Raw genomic sequence first — 21444 nt, 5'->3', positions numbered from 1 at the left:
TTATGTTCGAAAAAAATATCTGGTCAAACCATGTATTCTGGTGTTCTTTTAGAAAATACGACCATTCTTTGGGGCTGAAGAGGTTGCAGCAAGTAGGGGGCACAAATAGGTCAAGCAAGGCTAGGGGGAATTTACTTAAGATAAATGGAGTAGTTGGGTAGACAAAAACCAAATAGTCGAGTGGAGAGGAGGTAGAAAGAAAATCAATCACATTTGAATAATACGATGGTGTTAAGGAAGCAGTGTATCCATGGCAACGTGGGAGAAGAAATGGGTAAGGATGATGCTTTTAGCAAGGATGATTTATTTGGTTGGATGAAACAGAAGATTAACACACAGATTCCAGTAACTTCTCTGTGATTCTTTGGATAATAAAACTTCATGGGCCCATGTTGTATACTGGATGAAAAATGGACAAGAACTAACAATTGCCAAAGAGTTGAGATGCACTAAGATACCTAGTGTTACTGGTTTGGGACAACAGTGTTGCTGAAAGCATTGGAAAGTCTCCTACACCCAATGGAGGAAAAGGCAGCTGTTCTCCACCTTGATTGTCAACAGCAGATTTCTGGGTTTCAGCTGATCCCCCAGTTTTGTCAGTACAACCTGAACTGAAGCATGGATGGGCAATAACCCTGCTTATTAGAGCAGAACAGATCGCTTATAGGAATGATCCTGGGCCACTATTTGCGGCTTCCAAATTATCTAAACAGTTGAGCAGATAGCCAGATTCATTGTGAAATTCTTACAGCAAATCGTTTATGTAAAAAAAGTTTAGTTTTTTCCTTCCTTTCCTTCCTTCCATCTCCTTCCTTCCTTCCTTCCTTCCATCTTCTTCCTTCCTTCCTTCCATCTCCTTTTTTCCTTCCATCTCCTCCCTTCCATCTCCGTCCCTCCTTCCTTCCATCTCCTTCCTTCCTTCCCTCTCCTTCCTTCTTTCCATCTTCTTCCTTCCATCTTCTTCCTTCCATCCCCTTCATTCATTCCTTCCTTCCTTCCTTCCTTCCTCCCTTCCTTCCTTTTTTTCTTCCATCTCCTTCCTCTCTCTCCTTCCTTCCTTCCTTCCTTCCTTCCTTCCTTCTTTCTTTCTTCAGGATCCTTTCCTTCTTGGGCCCTGGGTGGCAGCCCATGATGTGGGCAAAAGTATTGCCTTACAAATCAGAGTTCTGCTAGGACACTTGGCCTATTTCTTGTTTCCCTCCTGGAGCAAGACCTAGTGTACCCCCGGTTTAACACATCTTTCATTTTCTATTAAACATATGTGAATTAATTAGTTGTCAGTGGAATAGATATTCACACCCATGTGCACACACACAAACACGTTGTTCTTAAAATTAAAAAATAAACTTTGTTTTCCTATTCCCATTATCTTTTCTATTTCTTCTTCTTTCTACCCTTTCCCTTATCCTTGCTTTCTCTTCTTTTGTCTGCTCCCTTCTTCCCTAAAATCCTCAGTACATTTAGAATTGACTCACACTCCGATTTAATCAGATGAAACTTTTCCTACCTGCTGCATATAAACATTTACAGGAATATATAGCACTGCTATCATAATCTCATATATTGCTTCTGTTGCTGGTGTAGGTATAATTTTTGGTCTCTTGAAATCTTGTAACTTCTTGGAAATAATCCTGAAGCCTTGATTTGGGGACTTAGACTCCCACACCCTATAAAGTATATATTTTGTCAGATATAAACCTAGTCTGACACCAAACAAAACAAAATATTTAGGTCAGGATGTAAAGAAAAAGTAGAGACAGATTTGATGTTATGTAAGCATATATTATATGACAAACAATATATCTAAAATCCATTTGATATAGAAATGAATGATATTAGAACAACTAATTAACAATTTGAGGCCAGGCACAGTGGGTCACACCTGTAATCCCAGCACTTTGGGAGGCCAAGGCAGGCGGATCACTTGAGGTCAGAAGGTCAAGACCAGCCTGGCCAACATGGTGAAACCCCGTCTCTACTAAAATACAAAAATTAGCTGGGCATGATGGCAGGCAACTGTAATCCCAGCTACTCAGGAGGCTGAGGCAGGAGAATCGCTTGAACCTGGGAGGCAAAGGTTGCAGTAGGCCGAGATCACACCACTGCACTCCAGCCTGGGTGACAGAGCGAGACTCAGTCTCAAAAAGTTTTTTTGAAAAAAATAATTAGAGCCTTTTGTAACACTATACACTAAAATTAATTCCAGATGCACTGAAAAGTTAAATGCAAATGTAAAAACCAAAACATAAATATGTAAGAACATTTCAGTGATACATAATCTGGAGATGGAGAAGGTCTAAGTATACATCAAAGATAGAAATCATAAAAGAATATTCTAAGGGATTGCATATAGAGATGTTAAATGCCAAAAATCATCACAAGATTGAAAGGCAAACTAAAAAAACCAATGGAAATTCACAACATAGATGACTGACTATGTTTAATGTACTTCAAATATAAATAGATCTCCTAAGTCTATAAGGAAAAAAAATCCCAGTGGAAAATCTGTCAAAGAATGTTATCAGACAGTTTGCAAAAGAAAAGATACTAATAGTAAAAAAGTCTAAGAAAACATGTTTGACTCATTAAAAAATATAACGAGATACCATTGTTACTTATCAAATTAGCAAAGCTTTTTTCTTCTTCTTCAGTGGCATCATCCATTGTTAATAAGGTCGTAGTGAAGTTAAGACACTCCCATAGTCCTGGTAAGAGTACAAAATGGCTCATCTTTACTGAAGGAAAGAAAATTAAGTTTACAGTAAAAAGGGATTAAATAGATATTGAAGCATAATGAAATACTATGTGGCCATAGAGAATGAGAGTTCATATATACAAACCCACATAAAAAGTAAGAACATATTGAAAAAAATGGAAAAGCAAGGCACAAAATAGTATAAAAAATGGTCTCATTTTTGCATGTAGCATATTTGCTTATTTCGATTTCTCAAACATACTTTTTTTCTCAGAATTTCCTGGAATGTTTGTGAAAATGTATTCCCAGTCTACCTCGGACATACTAGACTATAGTCTCCAGGAAGGGGACCAGGGAAATTTGTGTTTATCAAGCCCCCCAGGTGGTTTTTATATCAGGTAAATTGGGGAAATCCTGATCAAATCTAATGTAAACTCTTTCTTCAATTAATATTGAGACCGAGATCCAGCAAGGCTCTGGGAGCTGTCAAAAGCAATAGCTATTTAGTAGCAGAATGGGATCTAGAATTACGTGTGTCCAATTCCAGATGAGCAATCCCTTTTTAAAGCCCCAAGCATATTCACTAATATTCTTAAATTTAACTCCCAACAACTTCCTAATCCCTTTGTAGACAGGTGGCAGAAGTTCTTAGCTCTATTGTTGCACATTCGGTAATGACCTTTCTTTGTTGATAGCGAATGGAAAGTTTTCCATTTTCACCGTTCCCTAGCAATGTGACATTTTCAAACAGTAGCTCAAAACTCTTTAAATAGAAAAGATCCATTTCTACTCTATCGTGACTCAGTAACAGCCACAGGATTCTTCTCAAACTTTCCTAAAAATGTCATCTTTGGGCTGGACTCAAGAGGAACATTTCAGCCAAGGAGACACATTTTCCACTCTGTGAAGAATGAGCGAGCATGGGGTTGGAACATAAAGTGTTTTGCAATCCTCAGAAAAGCAATACTTGTCATCAAAACCATGGCAACGTCTCCATGTGATGCCATCAGAGTCTGGGATCATTCAGGAGCCTCATTCTAATTGGAGACTTGGTCGGGGCCATCACCTGTGTTGGTCAGAACAGTCACCCAGCTGCCTGTTGGCTTCAGAAAGAAAACGGTACCCTACCTGACTGTTGCCATGGAGACACTATGGACAGTGATTCTGAGCTGAGCATCCCTTATGTTGAGTTACTAGGGGGCAGGTAGCATGAAACGTGCCTCATGTTCTAATGGCTTCTGATTCTTCATTTAAAAAGACATACCCTTCACCCTCGCACCAAATGGAAGAAATACATTAAAACACAAGGTATAATATGACTAAAGTTACTGTTTTCTCATCCAAATATTAATAGTTCCATTTGGAACTTACACTCATGAGATAAAAGTTTAGAGTCCAAAATCATGGTTGGAAATTTGCCTGCCTAAGTTTATAACTCTATGGCCTTGGATGAGCTTTTATATCTTAGGAGCTATGACCAGGGGATAATAATACACACTCCTCAAGGACTATTGGGAGATTTAAATAGATGATTTATGTAAAACACTTCAGTCCCCAAGACTGGCACTTTTCAATTCTGTTAATAATCAGCCCCTTTCAACTTTCTTACTAGGAATTATCAACATGAGAGAGAGAGGGAAAAGGAATAAAAGAAAGGAATAGGAAAGAACTGACCTGTAGTGAATTAATGACTCAGCTTCTTCTATTCACCTCATTTTCTGCCTTTTCCATCTCACTCGACGTGATGTGTTACTCCTGTGCCTTCAGTTTTCCCTTCATGTAAATGGCATAACCTCTTCTAAGGGACCATCACTCCTGGGCACAGCCAATGTTTAAGGCAGTAATGACTTTTTAAAAGGTATATGCTTGCATTCCCATCGCAACCTAAAGCTTGCTTTTCTTCTTTAGATTCTGCCATCCAGAAAATAGGTGGGCTTTCTTGTGAAGCAGCCATTATCGATACAATGCACAAAGGTCTTTGATAACCTTGTAGAGTTTAGAAAGTGGTAAGCTCATTAATGCCGTCCCAATAATCCTGAAGTTGTTAACCATTATTTGTTGTTAATACTGAGATTACAGCTATATACAGATGCTATCTATATAGAAGGCTGGGGCTCTTGGACATTGAGGATTATGACGCTTGGCAGACTCAAAGTTAAATCTATGTTTTCCATTCCCAGTGTCCTTGCCCCATCCTGTTGCTTCTCTTTGGCATCAAGAAAGGCCTGCCCACCAGCAGCGGGCATGTGGCAGAGGTGACTGTCTAAGTAATAAGCAAAATGTCACAATGTCCTTCAATCCTGATATTTCCCTCCTGTTCAACCTGAAACTCTAAGGAGACCTATACAGCCGCACCTGGTTCTCCCTCTTCTGAGTGCCTCTGCTTTCTCTCCCAGGCACAGGTGAGTGCACTCTGCCAAGCTTCCTAACCCTCAATTTCCAAGAGCCCTGGCCCACCTATCTGTACATAGCAATAACCTTAATATTAACAACAAATAATAGTTAACAACTTCACAGGATTATTGGGAAGGCATTAGTGAGTTTATCACTTTCTAAACTCTACACTCTCTGGTCGCAGCCCCCGTGTTGTGCAGAGATAGTTTAGCTCCCATTCTTGAGTTGGAACCTAGTTCCAGCCCCGAGCTGCAAGCGTGGAATCTAGTCCTGGTTCTCCACTATACTTGACCCACAAGTTTCTATGCATTTTTAAATAATTATTAAACAGTGGGCTGCTTCTCTGACTCAATAGGCTTCACACCTATTCTATGATTATAGAATATTAAGGGAACATATTTTCCCTTCTTTAGGAAGGTACATGCGTAGGGTGGTGGTAGAACTTGCTACTTGTTCCTGAAGTTCATTTTGGAGAAAAATCACAGGGTGGAGCTGTCATGGGACATTTATGTTTTTTTAAAAAAACAAACAAACAAACAAACAAAAACATAGACCAGTCACGGTGTCTCACGCCTGTAATCCCAGCACTTTGGGAGGCCGAGGCGGGCGGATCACCCGAGGTCAGGAGTTCAAGACCAGCCTGGCCAACATTGTGAAACCCTGTCTCTACTAAAAATACAAAAATGAGCTGGACATGATGGTGTGTGTCTGTAATCCCAGCTACTCAGGAGGCTGAGGCAGGAGATTCGCTTGAACCTGGGAGGCAGAGGTGGCAGTGAGCCAAGATTGTGCCATTGCATTCCAGCCTGGGAGTCGCAGAGAGACTCTGTCTCAAAAAAAAAAAATAAAATAGAATAAAATAAAATAAAATAAGGTGCTCCCTACCAGACATGAAAATATATATCATTAGTCTAGAATAAAATAAATGGTGTAGCACTGGAACAAGAATATTCAAATGAGGAAATCAGAATCCAAAGCCCAGACCTCTGAGTAAAGAGATGACTTAAACACAAACATATGACTCCCAATTCTGATGACAATGGCCAAAAGAATGCAAGAATAGAAAAAATACTGCTTTGATTCTGGAAGCCTAGAAAGACTGACACCCAAATGTCAGAATCATGAGAGAGATTTCTGCTGTTGATAAAACATTGGGATGATGTAGAAAAGACACCAAGAACTCACTTCCCACGACCTTCCAAAGATAAGAATGAGGTCCCCAAAAAGGTGAATGAAGAGAAAACTCCAGGAATACCTGTCACTTAGAGGTGGGTAGAACTGGGAGTGGAAAAAGGCATGGGCCAAAAAGTAACCTTCTGCTCAAACAGTACTTTTAGCTATGATGGGTTCATGGAGGTTTGCCAGGAGCTCTGGGACACAAATGGGCGCAGCAAGCTGAAAGCAGGGAAGGGAAGGGAAGCTCTGCTCAGCAAAGCACAAAAAGGCATCCGGGAAGGGGCCAAGCAAAAGCTGCAGGTGGCTGTGCCCAGAGAGCAAGGCAGCTTCACCAAGCATAAGGCCAGTGGGGCAAGGTTTCTGTCTGAAGTGTCAGGACTCTCCTATCTGCAGTGGGAAGCAGCCGCAGAGAGGGATGGGTTCATTCGAGCTCAATCTCTAGTATCAAAGCTCAGCTGAACCTGGAGAAGAAGCCACCCAGGGACGAATTCCACTGCTGAGATCATCCAGGACTTAGCTCTCTCCCCACTCCCTTTAGAGTTAGACCCTGACCCAGCAGCCAGGCCTCCAGCTTCAGAGGAGAGAAAGATTCCAGTAGCTTCCATGTGATAGGAGCAACAAGGCCAAGAGAAATGGGCAACCTGGTCATACTTTGTGGGAAGATCAGAACAACCTTTTAGGAGAGCTATTGTCACACGTACCAAACGCCTTCAAATTTGACATTTCCTGTGACGAAATCATTCTACTTCTAGGAGTGTTTCTTAATGTAATATCAAAGACATGGCCAAAAATCAACTAGAAAGAATGTCCACTGTGATTTTTAATGTTAAAACTTTAAGAAATCTAAACCTTCAATAATGGCCAATGGTTCAATGACTTAAGGAATAACCAAAAAAAAAAAAAAAAAAAAAAAAGGAAAGAAATTTAGTAGCTCTACAGCTACTAAAATAGCATCATTTGATGGGTATTAAATGGCATGTGAATGTATCTTTGATATATACTAATAGAAATCAGCTAATGAAGGAACCCTTATAATGTGATCCCACACAAACATATAGGAAAAAGGACCTAAACTTCATGAATGAAATATTAGCACGAAGTATCCCTAGTTTAGAGATGATCTTAGTCCATTCAGACTGCCATAACCAAATGCCATAAACTGGGTAACTCATAAGCCACAATAAATCTATTTCTCACCGTTCCAGAGGCTGGAAAGTTAAAGGTACAGGCAGGCTTGGTGTCTGATGAGGGCCCCTTTCCTAGTTCATAGAAGTCCACCTCTCACTGCCTCCTCCCATGGTGGAAGGGGCCAGACAGCTCTCTGAAGCCTCCTTTATAAGGGCACCAATCCCAAATATGAGGGCTGTGCCCACATGACCTAGTGACCTCTCAAACTTCTTAATACCATCATCTTGAGGATTAAGATCGCAACATATAGCTTTTGGAGGGACACAAACATTAAGACCAGAGCAGATAAGTATGTTTTCTCCTAGAAGCTCTTCTATATTTTGCAATGTTTCTGCATTAAGCTCATATTGTTTTTGCTTCTTACCCCTTTATCCCTTTGTGCTACATTCTAAGAGGACAGTTTAGCTCAATCTTCTAGTTCACAAATTCATTTTTAGTTGAGTTTATTTTAATGAATGAATTTTTACTTTGCGATTAGTGTTAATAGGAAAGATACTATTTTTTGAATTTTAATTTTTTGAATTGTTGTATAATACACATAAAATGTACCCTATTAACCATTTTAACTGTACAATTCAGTGACATTACGTACACTCACATTGTTGTATAATCATCACTAAGATTTTGCAAAGCTGAAACTCTGTTTGCATTAAACTATAACCCCCCCATTCTCTCTTCTCCCAGCCCCTGGAACCCCCCTTCTACTTTCTGTCTCTATGAGATGGACTACTCTAGGTACCTTATATAAGTGGATTCATATAGTGTTTCTACTTTTGTAATTGGCTTATCTCACTCAGCATCATGTCTTCAAGTTTCATCCATGTCGTAGCATGTCAGAATTTCCTTCCTTTTAAGGCTGAATAATATTCCTTTGTTGTTGTTGTTGTTGTTGTTATTTTAGACAGAGTCTCGCCCTGTTACCAGCCTGGAGTGCAGTGGTGCAATCTCGGCTCACTGCAACCTCCACCTCCTATTTTTTTTAGTAGAGACGGGGTTTCACCATGTTGGCGAGGATGGTCTTAATCTCTTGACCTCGTGGTCCGCCCGCCTCGACCTCCCAAAGTGCTGGGATTACAAGTGTGAGCCACTGTGCCCGGCCCCATTTTATAAATATATCACATTGTGTTTATCCTTTGTCCATCGATGGACACTGGTGTCACTTCCCCCTTTTGGCTATTAAGAATAATGCTGCTATGAGGGTAGATGTACAAGTATCTCTTCATGTCCCTGCCTTCAATTCTTTTGAGTATATACCCACAGGTGAAATTGATGGATCATACAGTAATACTGTGTTTAATATTTTGAGGAGCTGCCATACTCTTTTCCACAGTAATTGCCCATTTTACATTCCCATCAACAGTGCACAAGGGTTTTAATCTCTCCATATCCATGCCACCACTTGTTTTCTGTTTTATGGACGGTAGCCATCCTGATGGCTGTGAGGTGGTTAATGTATTATTTTTCTGTTGATGAATTATCTTGCCTGTTTCTGAGAAAGGCCTGTTCCCTTTGTTCATACTGTTACCTTAAGGGTATGTTCTTTCCTTTGGTTAAGTTTAGAGTTTTCTTTCATACTGCTGATATTCCTCCCAGATTAGGCGATTCTTGATTGTACCCTAACATCGTGCCCTTGCAGATATCTGTTAGACAGTGCACAGGTGAGCAAGCTTACAGAGAAAACACATGTCACTGATACTTGTGTTTTGGTGAATTCAAGGATTGTAAGGGAGGAATAGGATGAGCCAGGAGCTAGTTTCAGAGGATGAAGAAATCATGACGCTCTTGGATATTGTCAGCAATCTATAGGGCCCATCGCTGTGTCTCCAAACAGGCTGGATTTGCTGCTACCACTTGAAGACCTGCAGACAGACATTCCCATGCCCCATAACCAATGCCTAGTCCAATGTAGGGACAGATACAGGATGTCACAGGGGTAGAGCTCCTGTCTCAGTACCCCAGCTAACAATCCTGTTTGATTGAGCCTTGGGTCCCCTCCTGCTCCTTGGCATGGAGGGCTCTTGGCACAGCTTTCAATTCCTCACTTGCAGATCTTAGAACTTAGTTTTTCAATCCAATCCCATATGTTTTGTGTGTTTCATAAATTACTTAGGGTTCCAATCCGCTGAGGAATCTCATTCTTCTTTTCTGGTTTAGGTGTGTGTATGTGTATATATATATATATATATATATATATATATATATATATATATACTTTTTTTTTTTTTTTGATACGGGGTCTCGCTCTGTCGCCCAGGCTGGAGTGCAGTGGCGCAATCTCGGCTCACTGCAAGCTCCATCTCCTGGGTTCATACCATTCTGCTGCCTCAGCCTCCTGAGTAGCTGAGACTACAGGCGCCCACCACTACGCCCGGCTAATTTTTTGTATCTTTAGTAGAGATGGGGTTTCTTCACGTTAGCCAGGATGATCTCGATCTCCTGACCTCATCTCGGCCTCCCAAAGTGCTGGGAATTACAGGCTTGAGCCACTGCCCCCGGCCTAGGTATACATTTTTAAAACTACCATTTCTGTTATTTATAGGAATCAGGTGTTTGCTCAGTTTGCCATCTTGAAACAGAAAACATTTAGTATTTTTGCTGCTAAAAAAAAAAAAGGAAGTATAAATTAATACGAATTAGAACTTAGCACCTAGAAACAGATTGTGGCTTATATTAGAACTTAAGTAAATGAAGAAGTTGACATTATAAATCAGTAAGCAAAGGAAATTTTTTAATAAGTGGCAGTTATATATAGTTTCCCAACTATTTGGGATAAATTAGAGTTAGAGCCTAGCCTCAAACCATATACCAAATTCCGTATGCAGGGATATCATAATCAAAGGCAAAGAATGTGAATGCATAGGTTAGGCTCAGGAGGGGCAGACTGAACTGGAAAAGAGAGTTTGTGTGGGGAATAATGTGCATATAGGAAAAGACCTCAAAGGCTAGCATAAGGAGCCACCGCAAGATGCTATACGAAGTAATCTTATAAAAAGGGAGTTTACGGAAATTGATCTGCTAATGCTGCGTAACATGTATTGCAAGGAGATAACCCACTAATAAAAATAAGAAAAGAAAGATGTGAGATGGTTTAGTCTAGATCTGAACTGAAGGTTCTTAACTTTTGTAAGTCTCAGAGACTTCCGAAAATCTGATAAAAGTCATAAGCCAGTCCATAGAAATACGCATTTACACACATGCAAGCAACATTTTTGCATACAGCATCAGTGATTTAACAGGGCCCTTGAAGACCAAGTTCTTGAGGTGAGAGGGAGAGGAATTTATTTTGTATTCAGGGAAAATTGAGTTTATCTCCCCAGCTAGCATGTTACGGTCATGAGAATAGTAACTCTCCTATTCACCACTGTATGTCAACAGCAAGCAATGCTTTCACATAGTAGGCAGTCTAACATGTAATGAATGGTTGAACGAATGTAACGAATTAATGCCTTCAATCTTTATAACTGAAAAATCTGCAAACAATTAAACCAAAAAAAGAAGTACGGAAATGAGTGATGTCAAGTAGGCCAGTGATTTCTCCATATAGAAGCAAAGAAATTTTGGAAATTTTGTCTCCTACCAGACCCTCTTTTTTTTTTTTTTTTTTTTTTTTGTGAGACAGAGTCTGGCTCTGTCGCCCAGGCTGGAGTGCAGTGGCGCAATCTCAGCTCACTGCAAGCTCCGCCTCCCGGGTTCACGCCATTCTCCTGCCTCAGCCTCCCGAGTAGTTGGGACTACAGACGCCCGCCACCACGCCCGGCTAATTTTTTGTATTTTTAGGAAAGACGGGGTTTCACCGTGTTAGCCAGGATGGTCTCGATCTCCTGACCTCATGATCTGCCCGCCTCGGCCTCCCAAAGTGCTGGGATTACAGGCATGAGCCACCGCGCCCGGCCCCAGACCCTCTTTAATGTCATACTTTCATTATTTGTAATGGAATTTTTCTCTCTGTTTTTGTCTTATCTCTCCTCTCCTCTGATAATATATATATATATTTTGAGACAGGGTCTTGCTTGTTGCCCAGGCTGGAGTGCAGTGGCCCAATCTTGGCTCACTGCAACCTCCGCTTCCCGGGTTCAAGTGATTCTCATGCCTCAGCCTCCCCAGTACCTGGGATCACAGACATGCACCACCATGCCCAGCTAAGTTTTGTATTTTTAGTAGAGATGGGGTTTCACCATTTTGGCCAGGCTGCTCTTGAGCTCTGACCTCAAGTGATCCACCCGCCTTGGCCTCTCAAAGTGCTGGGATTACAGGCATGAGCCACCATGCCCAGCCTTCTTTGATCATATATTTCTCTTCTTTTAGAAATTCTGCTAAAATGTTTTGTGGCCACTTACTTAAAGATGATGCCCGAAATCAGTGTTCCAGCCCTAACCTCTCAGCCTTTCTCCAGCCCTATATCTCAATTGTTTATCAGGCACCTTATTTCATATTTACCAGGACAACAAAAATTCAGGTTGTCTAAAATTATGCTCATCGTTTTTTCAGAGTTCTCTGTCAACTTTATTATAACATAACTCTGATACATGTTTTCAGAACCCTAAATCTTTAAGCTTTAAATTAAAGGAGCTTAAATTTGGAAGCCTTGGCTTTCTTTGGGAATCTAATGTGTGCTACGGACCCATATGCAAGAAAATAATGCATATACGCAGATATAGTTGCATACATCAAGTAGCTATATTTCTTGCAACATATCCAAAGATCCCAGACTAACAACCTCTTGAAAGATAGTAATATATATTTCTTTTTTTTTTTTTTTGAGATGGAGTCTTGCTCTTGCCACCCAGGCTGGAGTGCAATGGCACAATCTCGGCTCACTGCAACCTCTGCCTCCCAGTTCAAGCAATTCTCCTGCCTCAGCCTCCCGAGTAGCTGGGACTACAGGCACCCACCACAAGGCCTGGCTAATTTTTTGTATTTTTAGTAGAGACGGGGTTTTGTCATGTTGGCCAGGCTGGTCTTGGACTCCTGACCTCGTGATCCACTCACCTTGGCCTCCCAAAGTGCTGGGATTACAGGCGTGAGCCACCACAACCAGTCAATAAGCATATATTTCTATCCTCCTTCATGTCCCCAAACTCTTCTAATTCTTTTTGTTCAAAGTGTTTTTAATATTTTCGTCTTTTGTTTCCATTTCCACTTCTTTGTCCAGCTCAATCTAAGTCAAAATGGCTTAATATCTAGAGAACTGAAAGAGTCTTCTAATTGGCTAACTCTAGCAATGGGAGAATTTTTTTTTTTTTTTTTTTTTTTTTTGAGATGGAGTCTCACTCTGTTTCCCAGACTGCTGGAGTGCAGTGGCGCGATCTCAGCTTACTGCAAGCTCTGCCTCCCGGGTTCACGCCATTCTCCTGCCTCAGCCTCCCGAGTAGCTGGGACTACAGGCGCCCCCCACCACACCCAGCTATTTTTTTTGTATTTTTAGTAGAGACGGGGTTTCACCATTTTGGCCAGAATGGTCTTGATCTCCTGACCTCGTGATCCGCCCACCTGGGCCTCCCAAAGTGCTGGGATTACAGGCTTGAGGCAATGGGAGATTTTTATAAACTTTGTCTTCATTTGATTAAGATCTATGATATTGAAAGATAAAATAATTGAGAATTCTTATTTATAATTGGTATAATGTATAAAATGTGTTATTTAATGGAAAACTTGGAAAACAACTTGTTCCTATCACATCTGGATAGAAATTCACCAGTAAGACTGCCGGGGCCTGAATATTTTTGTATGTGTGTGTATGTGTGTGGGGGGGTTATAATAATCAATGTATGATTTAATAAACATATTGCTATTCAGATTTTCTGTGTTTTTGGTATCAATTTTGGTAAGCTTTAGTTTTCAAGAAATGTGTCCACTTTAAGTTGTTTAATTTATTAACACAAATTTGTTAATTATATTTTCTCATTATCTTTAATGTCTAGAATATATGGTTATAACACATTTTTTTAGTCCTGTTATTGATAAATTTTATTCTCTACCTTTATAATCAGTCACTTTGGGAGGCCAAGGCAGGTGGATCACTTGAGGTTAGGAGTTCTAGACCAACCTCACCAACATGGCAAAACCTCGTCTCTACTAAAAATACAAAAATTAGCCTGGCATGGTGGTGCACGCTTGTAATCCCAGCTACTCAGGAGGAAGAGACAGGAGAATCGCTTGAACCTGGGAGGCGGAGGTTGCAGTGAGCCGAGATCGTGCCACTGCACTCCAGCCTCGGTGACAGAGTGAGACTCCGTCTCAAAATAAATAAAATAAAATAAAATAAAATAAGTCTAGTTAGGAGTTTGACAGTTTTGTTGATCTTTGCAAATAACTAGCTTTTGGCATTGTCAATTTTTTCTACTACTTGTCTGTTTTCTATTATAAAGATTTCTGCTTTAATGTTTATTATTTCTTATTTCTCCTTACTATGAGCATACTTCTTTTTTATCTTCTTACAGTAGAATCTTAGGTCACTGATTTAATCTGTCTCTTTTTCTAATATAAGTATTTAAAACTCTTAAGTTTCCCTCTCATCACTGCTTTAGCTGTATCTCATAAGTTGTAATATGGGTTATGGGAAATTATGATATGAAATAGTTATAATATGTTGTATATTTTTTATTATTCAGTTTAAAATATTTTTAATTACTCTCATGATTTTGTTTTGACTATGAATTATCTAGAAATGTATTGCCAAATATTTTTGTTAATAGTATATTGCTTTTGAGTTATAATTAATTCCAATGTGGTCAGAAAACATACTCTATATGAGAGCAATTATTTCAAATTTATTAAAACTTGTTCTATGGCCTAGTGTATATTGGTGAATGTGCCATGTACACCTGAAAAGAATGTTTATTCTGCAGTTGTTGGGTGTATGATAAACAAATATTAATTATATCAAGATGTTTGATATTATTGCTCAAATCCTCTATGTCATTAGTGTTTTTTTTAAATCTAGTTATAGCCAATGTTGAGAGAGGAGTCTTAAAATCTCCTACTGTCATTTTGAAATTGTCTATTTATTCCTTTAATTCTGTCCATTTTTGTTTCATGTATTTTGAGGTTCTGTTCTTAAATGCATGTCCGTTTATAATTGCTATGTCTTCCTGATGAATTCTCCCACTTATAATTATAAAATTTCCATTATTTATCTCTGACAAAATAGACTTGATGTCTATTTTATGTGGCATTAATATAGTTATTTCAGCTTTCTTATGCTTGCTGTCTGTATGGTATATCTTTTTTCCATCTACTTACTTTCAACCAATCTGACACTTTATATATAAAGTGTGTCTCTTGCAGACAACATATAATTGAATATGGCCTTTATAAATTCTTTCTGATACACTCTGTTTTATTTGAGCATTTCAACTATTAAAATTTGATGTAATTATTGGCATGGTTGGATTTGGATCTACCATTGTATTACTTGTTTTTTCTTTGTCCCTATACTTTTTGTTCCTATATTCCCCCTCTCTTGCCTTCTTTGGATTACTTGATATTTTTAGCATTGTTTCAATTTATTGGGTTTTTTTAGTTACACCCTTTGTGTTTTTATTATTGGTTACAATATAATCATTAACTGTGACAGTCTACCTATAGTTAGTATTATACCACTACATGTAAAGTATAGAAATTTGGCAGTCATAAGAAGTCCTTTATGTTATCACTGTAATCTGTATTACATCTATGTGCCTTAAGAGCATCGCAAGACAATGTTATAATTTTTCCTTATAAAGTTGTATATGTTTAAGAAGAAATATAAATATCTTTAATATTTATTAATAGAGTTGCCATTTCTGACTTTCTTTATTCATTCCTGAATATCTGTGTTATCTTCTGGTATCATTTCCCTTGAGCCTGAAGAATTTACTGAAGCATTTCTTGTAAGAAATTATATTATTTTTTCTTTACCTGAAAATATCTTTATTTCACCTTCATTCCTAGAGGTCATTTTCTATTCTGAGTTGGTAGATTGGGGGGCGGGGTGTTTATCTGTTTCTCTTTTTGTTTTTTATTTTCTAGCTTTCATTGTTTCTGAAGAGAATTCTGTGGCTATGTAAATCAACATTTTTCTTTATATAATATGTTGTGTCTCCCCCACCTGTTTTTAAGATTTTTCTCTTTATCTTTAGCTTCAGCCATTGGATTATTATGTATCTAAGTGTGGTTTTCTGTGAATATATTTGGTGTAGGGTTTATTGAACCTTTTGAATCTGTACTTTTTTTTCACCAATTTCAGGAAGTTTTTGTGATTTTGAAATCGTCTATTTATTCCTTTAATTCTGTCCATTTTTGCTTCATGTATTTTGAGGTTCTGTTCTTAAATGCATATCCATTTATAATTGCTATGTCTTCCCTCTTATAATTACGAAATTTCCATTCTTTATCTCTGACAATACTCTGTGACTTGATATCTATTTTATGTGACATTAATCTGCTCCACTTCAATTAAATTAAAACTTGCTCTATGACTCTGCTCTGCTTCTGGGACTCTAATTCCCTAACGTTAGACTTTTAGATATTGTCACACGGATCCCTGAGGCTAATGTTAGACTTTTAGATATTGTCACATTAGTTCCTGAGGCTCTGCTCATTTTTTTTTTCATCTTTTTTCTCTCTCTTCTTCAGTTTGATCTGTCTTCAAGTTTACTGACTCATTCCTTTGATATTCTTCTATTAAGTCCATTCAATAATTTTTTATTCCAAATATTATATTGTTAAGTTTTAATGTTTCTACTTGGTTTCTTTTTATGTGTTCTATTTTGCTGCTGAGATTTCCTATTTTTTGTCCATTTCTTTTACTTCATTGAACCTAGTTGGAAATAACTATTTTAAAGTATTTGTCTGATAATTTCAACATCTGACTCATCTCGAGGTTTGCATCTGTTCATTGTCTTTTCCATTTAGAATTGGTCACATTTTCCTAGTTTTTTGTGTTAGAGTATTTTAGATTGTATTCTGGACATTGTGAGCCTTATCTAGTCTCCAAGTTCTGTTGCAGTCCTCTGGAAAACACGGTTTTTATTTTAGCAGATGATTAATCCAAGTGGATTCAAGCTTTAAGCTCTCTCTTGTCAGTGTATACAGAGAAAATGGAATATCCATGAGGAGGAGTCTGAATTTCCAAAGATAGAATGTGTTTGGAGGAGAGGGGCAATGGGAAGGAGAACATTGTAAATACTGCCCTCAGAAGTTAATAATTCAATATTATTTAATTTTTACTATTACATGTATATGATATGTATAATCTATTTGTGTTATAGATACATAATATTGGGAACATACTTATATTTATTTATAATGTATAATTTTGAGAATTTTACAGTGTTTTAATTTTTCTAAGAAAAGTACAACTCCAATAGTCCTTCTTTGAATTCCCAGGAGAATTCCAGATTCTCATAATACTACCACTTATCAAAATGTCATTACATGTGCCAGACATTCTGCTAAGCAATGTGCGTACATTGTTTTATCAAACTTTATGGCAACACCACCAGGTAGGCATTGTTTTTATTTACAAATGAGGAAACTGAGGGTCAGAGAGGTTAAGCAACTTGCTTAGGGATACACAGCTATTAAGGGGGTAGAGATGAGATGTGAACCTAGGTGGGACTCTGTCTCCCCTTTTGATATCACTCGTTGCCAACCAAGTGGAATTAGATGATATTTATCTTGCAAATGACAGAGTGTAGAGAGAGAGAGCATGGCACTGCGAAAATAACAATCACTTCAAAGAGGAGACAAGTATTCTAATTCTAGTTTGGGACAGACTTACTGCAAAACCTTGTAACCTTCTCAGCTTCTCTCCTTCTTCTTCCACTGTGTCTACAACAGAAATTAAAATGTACTTCAAATAATTTACAGAACTCTTTTAGAAATGAGACGATCTATGAATGTGTAATGAAAATATAATGATTGTAATGATATTTAGCCCAACTCACAAACTAACACTCCCTTTTCTAAGTTTTACAGTTAAGACTTCAACAAAGAAGGACCCAGGAACAACTGGCTAACCAAGGCATAATACCACGTGAGTACCTGCATCTCTTAATTACTGATATACATAGGGCCACACCATTTGGGAGCTGGAAAGTGCCTCAGAGGTCATTTAGTTTAAGCCAATGCATTGGTCTCCGAAGATCTTCAAAGCATTGGTATCAGCAGAAATCCCAGACCTTGGATGCTTTGCCCTGACTGCTACCTACTCACCTGCAAGGGGCTCCTTTTAATGATACTGGTTATGCCTAAAATTCCAATGTAGTGGATTTGTTCTCAGGGTAAACACAATTCATTATGGGCACCCCCGACTCATCTACTTTTAAAATTGGATATAATTAATATTCTTTCCAGAAGCATCAATTACATCATCTTTTTCTCACCTCCTGAATTTCAGTTCTGTTTGGGATATTGGAGTCCACAAGTAATTGAATATTGGTCAAGTATTTCCTTTCTAGAAGGTGGAGTGGCAATACCATTTTAGCATAAATGATATAATGTTGAATTACTGGCCACGAACTGGGTAAAAGAAGAAGGATTATTGTATCTTTTAGAAGATATATTTTAAATTTTCTACCAATTCAGCAATGAAAGCTAACTCTTGGTTATCTGTAGAAATAGAGAAAAGGGTACCCTGGATGAATAAGTCATGGGTAAAGCTGCTCTAGGTCATAGATTCTAACTTCCTCTCCAACAAAATTTAAAAATCAAGATCTATAATGACTTGTGCAGAAATTCAGGTGTCTGTAAAATGCTGTTGTGACTGTTACTTCAGAGTTCAGTATACAACAAGCAGAAGTTTGCCCTTGAAAAACTGTAGTGTAGTTAGTTGTATTGAAGCCCTATGTATAGCCCTATATAGTGTAGTTAGTTACATTAGTCAGAAAAAATGTTGTGTAGTTAGTTATATTGAAGCGCTATGACCCATGGCTAAACATTGAAAGTTTAGTCTTTGTTTCAGAGCCAGAACAGAACTAAGAATTTTTCAGGCCTCTTGTTTTGTAATTCAAAAGTAATCCTTTGTTCATGGCTAAGCTCTACAATAGTAAACAGTATGTGACCTTAAAGTGGGACAACTCTTTTAGAGGTTTGTGAAGTACAAAAGAAACAGCTCACCCTGTGATTTCAAGGCTGTTTAAACAACGTTGACAACTATGCTGAGGAAGCAAAGGAGCAAGTCTATGTGTGGCCTGTTTCATCTTAGCCTTTCTTTGGAGGTGCTAAAGACAGGAAGAAACCAAAGGTCTGCGGATGTCAGATCAGGTCAAGACAATTTCACTCAAAGCTGATAATCTATCCCTTCACCGATGTTTCTTTCTCTTTAATTCTGGAAAGGCAAATGGAGCAAATGGACCCACAACCTTTCCGTAAGCCCAAGTTGTACGCATCTGATTTAAAGTTTGACTCATGTGCTTAAATACTCTGGGCCTGGGTCTTGCAGCTGGCATTTGGCTGAGAATAAATATTTTTGGAGGGATACGGGGTTAAATCTGAAAATTAGTAAAAACACCCAATGAAGATGGTAATTAACCCTAGCATACATTGTAAAATAATACCTATCATGTAAGTTATATAAATCAAATGTTCATTTGTATAGTAGAGTCCAATGAAATATAACATTTTGTTCTCCAGGAATTCCAGAATCAAATAATATGCATATTAACAAAATACCACTTAATAGAAATTTTGCATCATTAGTCCATGGCATCATTAAGATAATTTCTAGAAAAAAATCCTACAAGTCATGAGATAATAAAGCATTTTAAAATCACACACTATGATGAAGGTTTTCCCCAATCTGCAGCTACCTCCTTTCAACCAGGCTTTCCAAGAGTGTAGAGTCTGCTGTGGAAAAGTGTCCAAGTCACGGCTGGTGCACACTGCAGGCCCTGCCTGTACAGACTTTTTCTACTTAGCGCTTCTCAGGAAGCTAGAGATAGGATGCATCTCTTCACCTGCTGATTGTTAGCCTCTTCAGTCCAATCAGATATTAAACATGCAACTACATGCATTTCAGCAGAGCAGTGTGTTTCCTCTGGCACCTAAGGAAACATGTCTAAATGCAAACAATTGGGAGAAGGAAAGAGGAACCAAGGGCCTCAGGATATTTTCAGTTCAATATAATTCAACAAATTTTATTATAAACCAGGCTATGTACAGGGGACCGTGCCAGGCACTTTAGGGACAACAATAATAAGCAAGATGGTCCCTCAGAGAGAGTCAAGATATTAGGGGGAAAGCTGATAAAAAGCACACAGAAGCAGGCTGGGCACGGTGACTCAAGCCTGTAATCCCAGCACTTTGGGAGGCAGAGGTGGGTAGATCATGAGGTCAGGAGATCGAGACCATTGTGGCTAACACGGAGAAACCCCGTCTCTACTAAAAATACAAAAAAAAGAAAAAATTAGCCAGGTGTGGTGGCAGGCACCTGTAGTCCCAGCTACTTGGGAGGCTGAGGCAGGAGAATGGCGTGAACCCAGGAGGCGGAGCTTGCAGTGAGCAGAGATCGTGCCACTGCACTCCAGCCTGGGCAACAGAGCGAGACTCTGTCTCAAAATAAATAAATAAATAAGTAAATAAAAATAAAAAAAGCACACAGAAGCATAATCCAGTGTGCAACTCATTACCTTACACAAGAAGACTTTATTTTTTCATTCTATTATTTAAATTTTTTGAAACAGAAAGTAAAAGAAAAGGAGAAAGGAAGAGGAAGGAAGAAAAGTTAATCATCCTCAGAGCCTACCTAATTCTGTGATTTTCTAATTTTTTAATTGTTACATCTTATGCACTATATATATATGTGTGTGTGTGTGTATACATATATACATATATATGCACTGGCTGAGGCAGTGTCAAGGATCTATGCCCCATTTACTGGGCCTCTCCTTGTCCCTTCCAGAAGCCCCCTGATAATTCTCTCTGCAGTGCTGGTTCTCTTCAGAATAGAGTTTGAAAACCCCTGACCTATCCCAATCCCTGTTTGTCTTTAATGTTCATGAAACTGAGGTTGAAGAGGCCTAAGAGGTTTTTCAGATGTCCCAAAGCCTACATCTAATATGGTCCCATTTTCTGCAGTTTGATTGATGAGAATGTAAATGCATGCCAGATAAAATTATTCATAAAATCTTGCTTTATTCATAAGATTTGAAATAGTTGCAATCTTTCTAAACATGTCATAAATTGTCAAAACTCAAAGTTGATGGCTAAGTGAACTGTTAATTGTCCTTATCAAATAGAAATACTATTTTTTTTTTTTTGAGACAGAGTCTCACTGTGTCGCCCAGGCTGGAGTGCAGTAGCGTGATCTCGGCTCACTGCAACCTCCGTCTCCCAGGTTCACGCCATTCTCCTGCCTCAGCCTCCGAGTAGCTGGGACTACAGGCACGTACCACCATGCCTGGCTAATTTTTTGTATTTTTAGTAGAGACGGGTTTCATCATGTTGGCCAGGATGGTCTCGAACTCCTGACTTCGTGATCCACCCACCTCGGGTTCCCAAAGTGCTGGGATTACAGGCGTGAGCCACCGTGCCTGGCCAGCAATACTATTTTTAACTGGTCGACAGAAGCACCTGCCACCAGTTAGTCTTGAGTTTTACATTAGGTTAAATCTTCAGGGCTTATCCACTGGATAACATGCAACCCCTTCCTATTGTGGAGGAGCTGAGGCCAGAACCTGTGTCTCCTGATCCCCGCCTAGGCTCCTTTTTTCAAACGTTCAAAATGAATTGCTTGGCCTTTAAAAACACTTATATTGCTATCATAAGGCATTTTATGGCCAAAAAATTCAGTTAGAACTTAGAAAATTTAAAAAGTGTATCGTGCGAAAATGCCAAAGATAAAACAATGATTTAAATGCAGTGGCTTCAGATTCTACATCATAATCTATGCTTCGCCATGATGAGCATTGAATGAAAGGTTTCACTGACTTAGCTGTATGGCAATTCTCCCTTCAATTGCATTCCAAATTGATAATTAAATTATGAGGCTCCTCCCCGCTTGACTCTAA

The 21444-nt window shown here is 38.8% G+C and overlaps 1 protein-coding gene across 7 annotated transcripts in view; it reads left to right on the top strand.

Annotated features, from left to right (window-relative positions):
- Positions 1 to 21444, top strand: part of MYOCD (myocardin) — a 131323-nt gene that overhangs the window by 51605 nt on the left and 58274 nt on the right. For 5 of the 7 annotated variants that reach the window (XM_063799005.1, XM_009432725.5, XM_511830.8 and 2 more), the window contains exon 2: positions 17406 to 17471. Coding sequence is in view for 2 of the 7 variants with exons in the window: in XM_009432725.5 (XP_009431000.2) it covers positions 17406 to 17471 (66 nt within the window). In the remaining 5 variants the exon portion in view is untranslated. The remainder of the gene's footprint in view (positions 1 to 17405; positions 17472 to 21444) is intronic. The other 2 variants (XM_054671032.1, XM_054671034.1) reach the window with 1 other exon arrangement.

Source organism: Pan troglodytes, chromosome 19, assembly GCF_028858775.2.
Source record: "Pan troglodytes isolate AG18354 chromosome 19, NHGRI_mPanTro3-v2.0_pri, whole genome shotgun sequence".
Taxonomy (NCBI): Eukaryota; Metazoa; Chordata; class Mammalia; order Primates; family Hominidae; genus Pan; species Pan troglodytes.
This window is presented reverse-complemented; position numbering and strand designations above follow the sequence as displayed.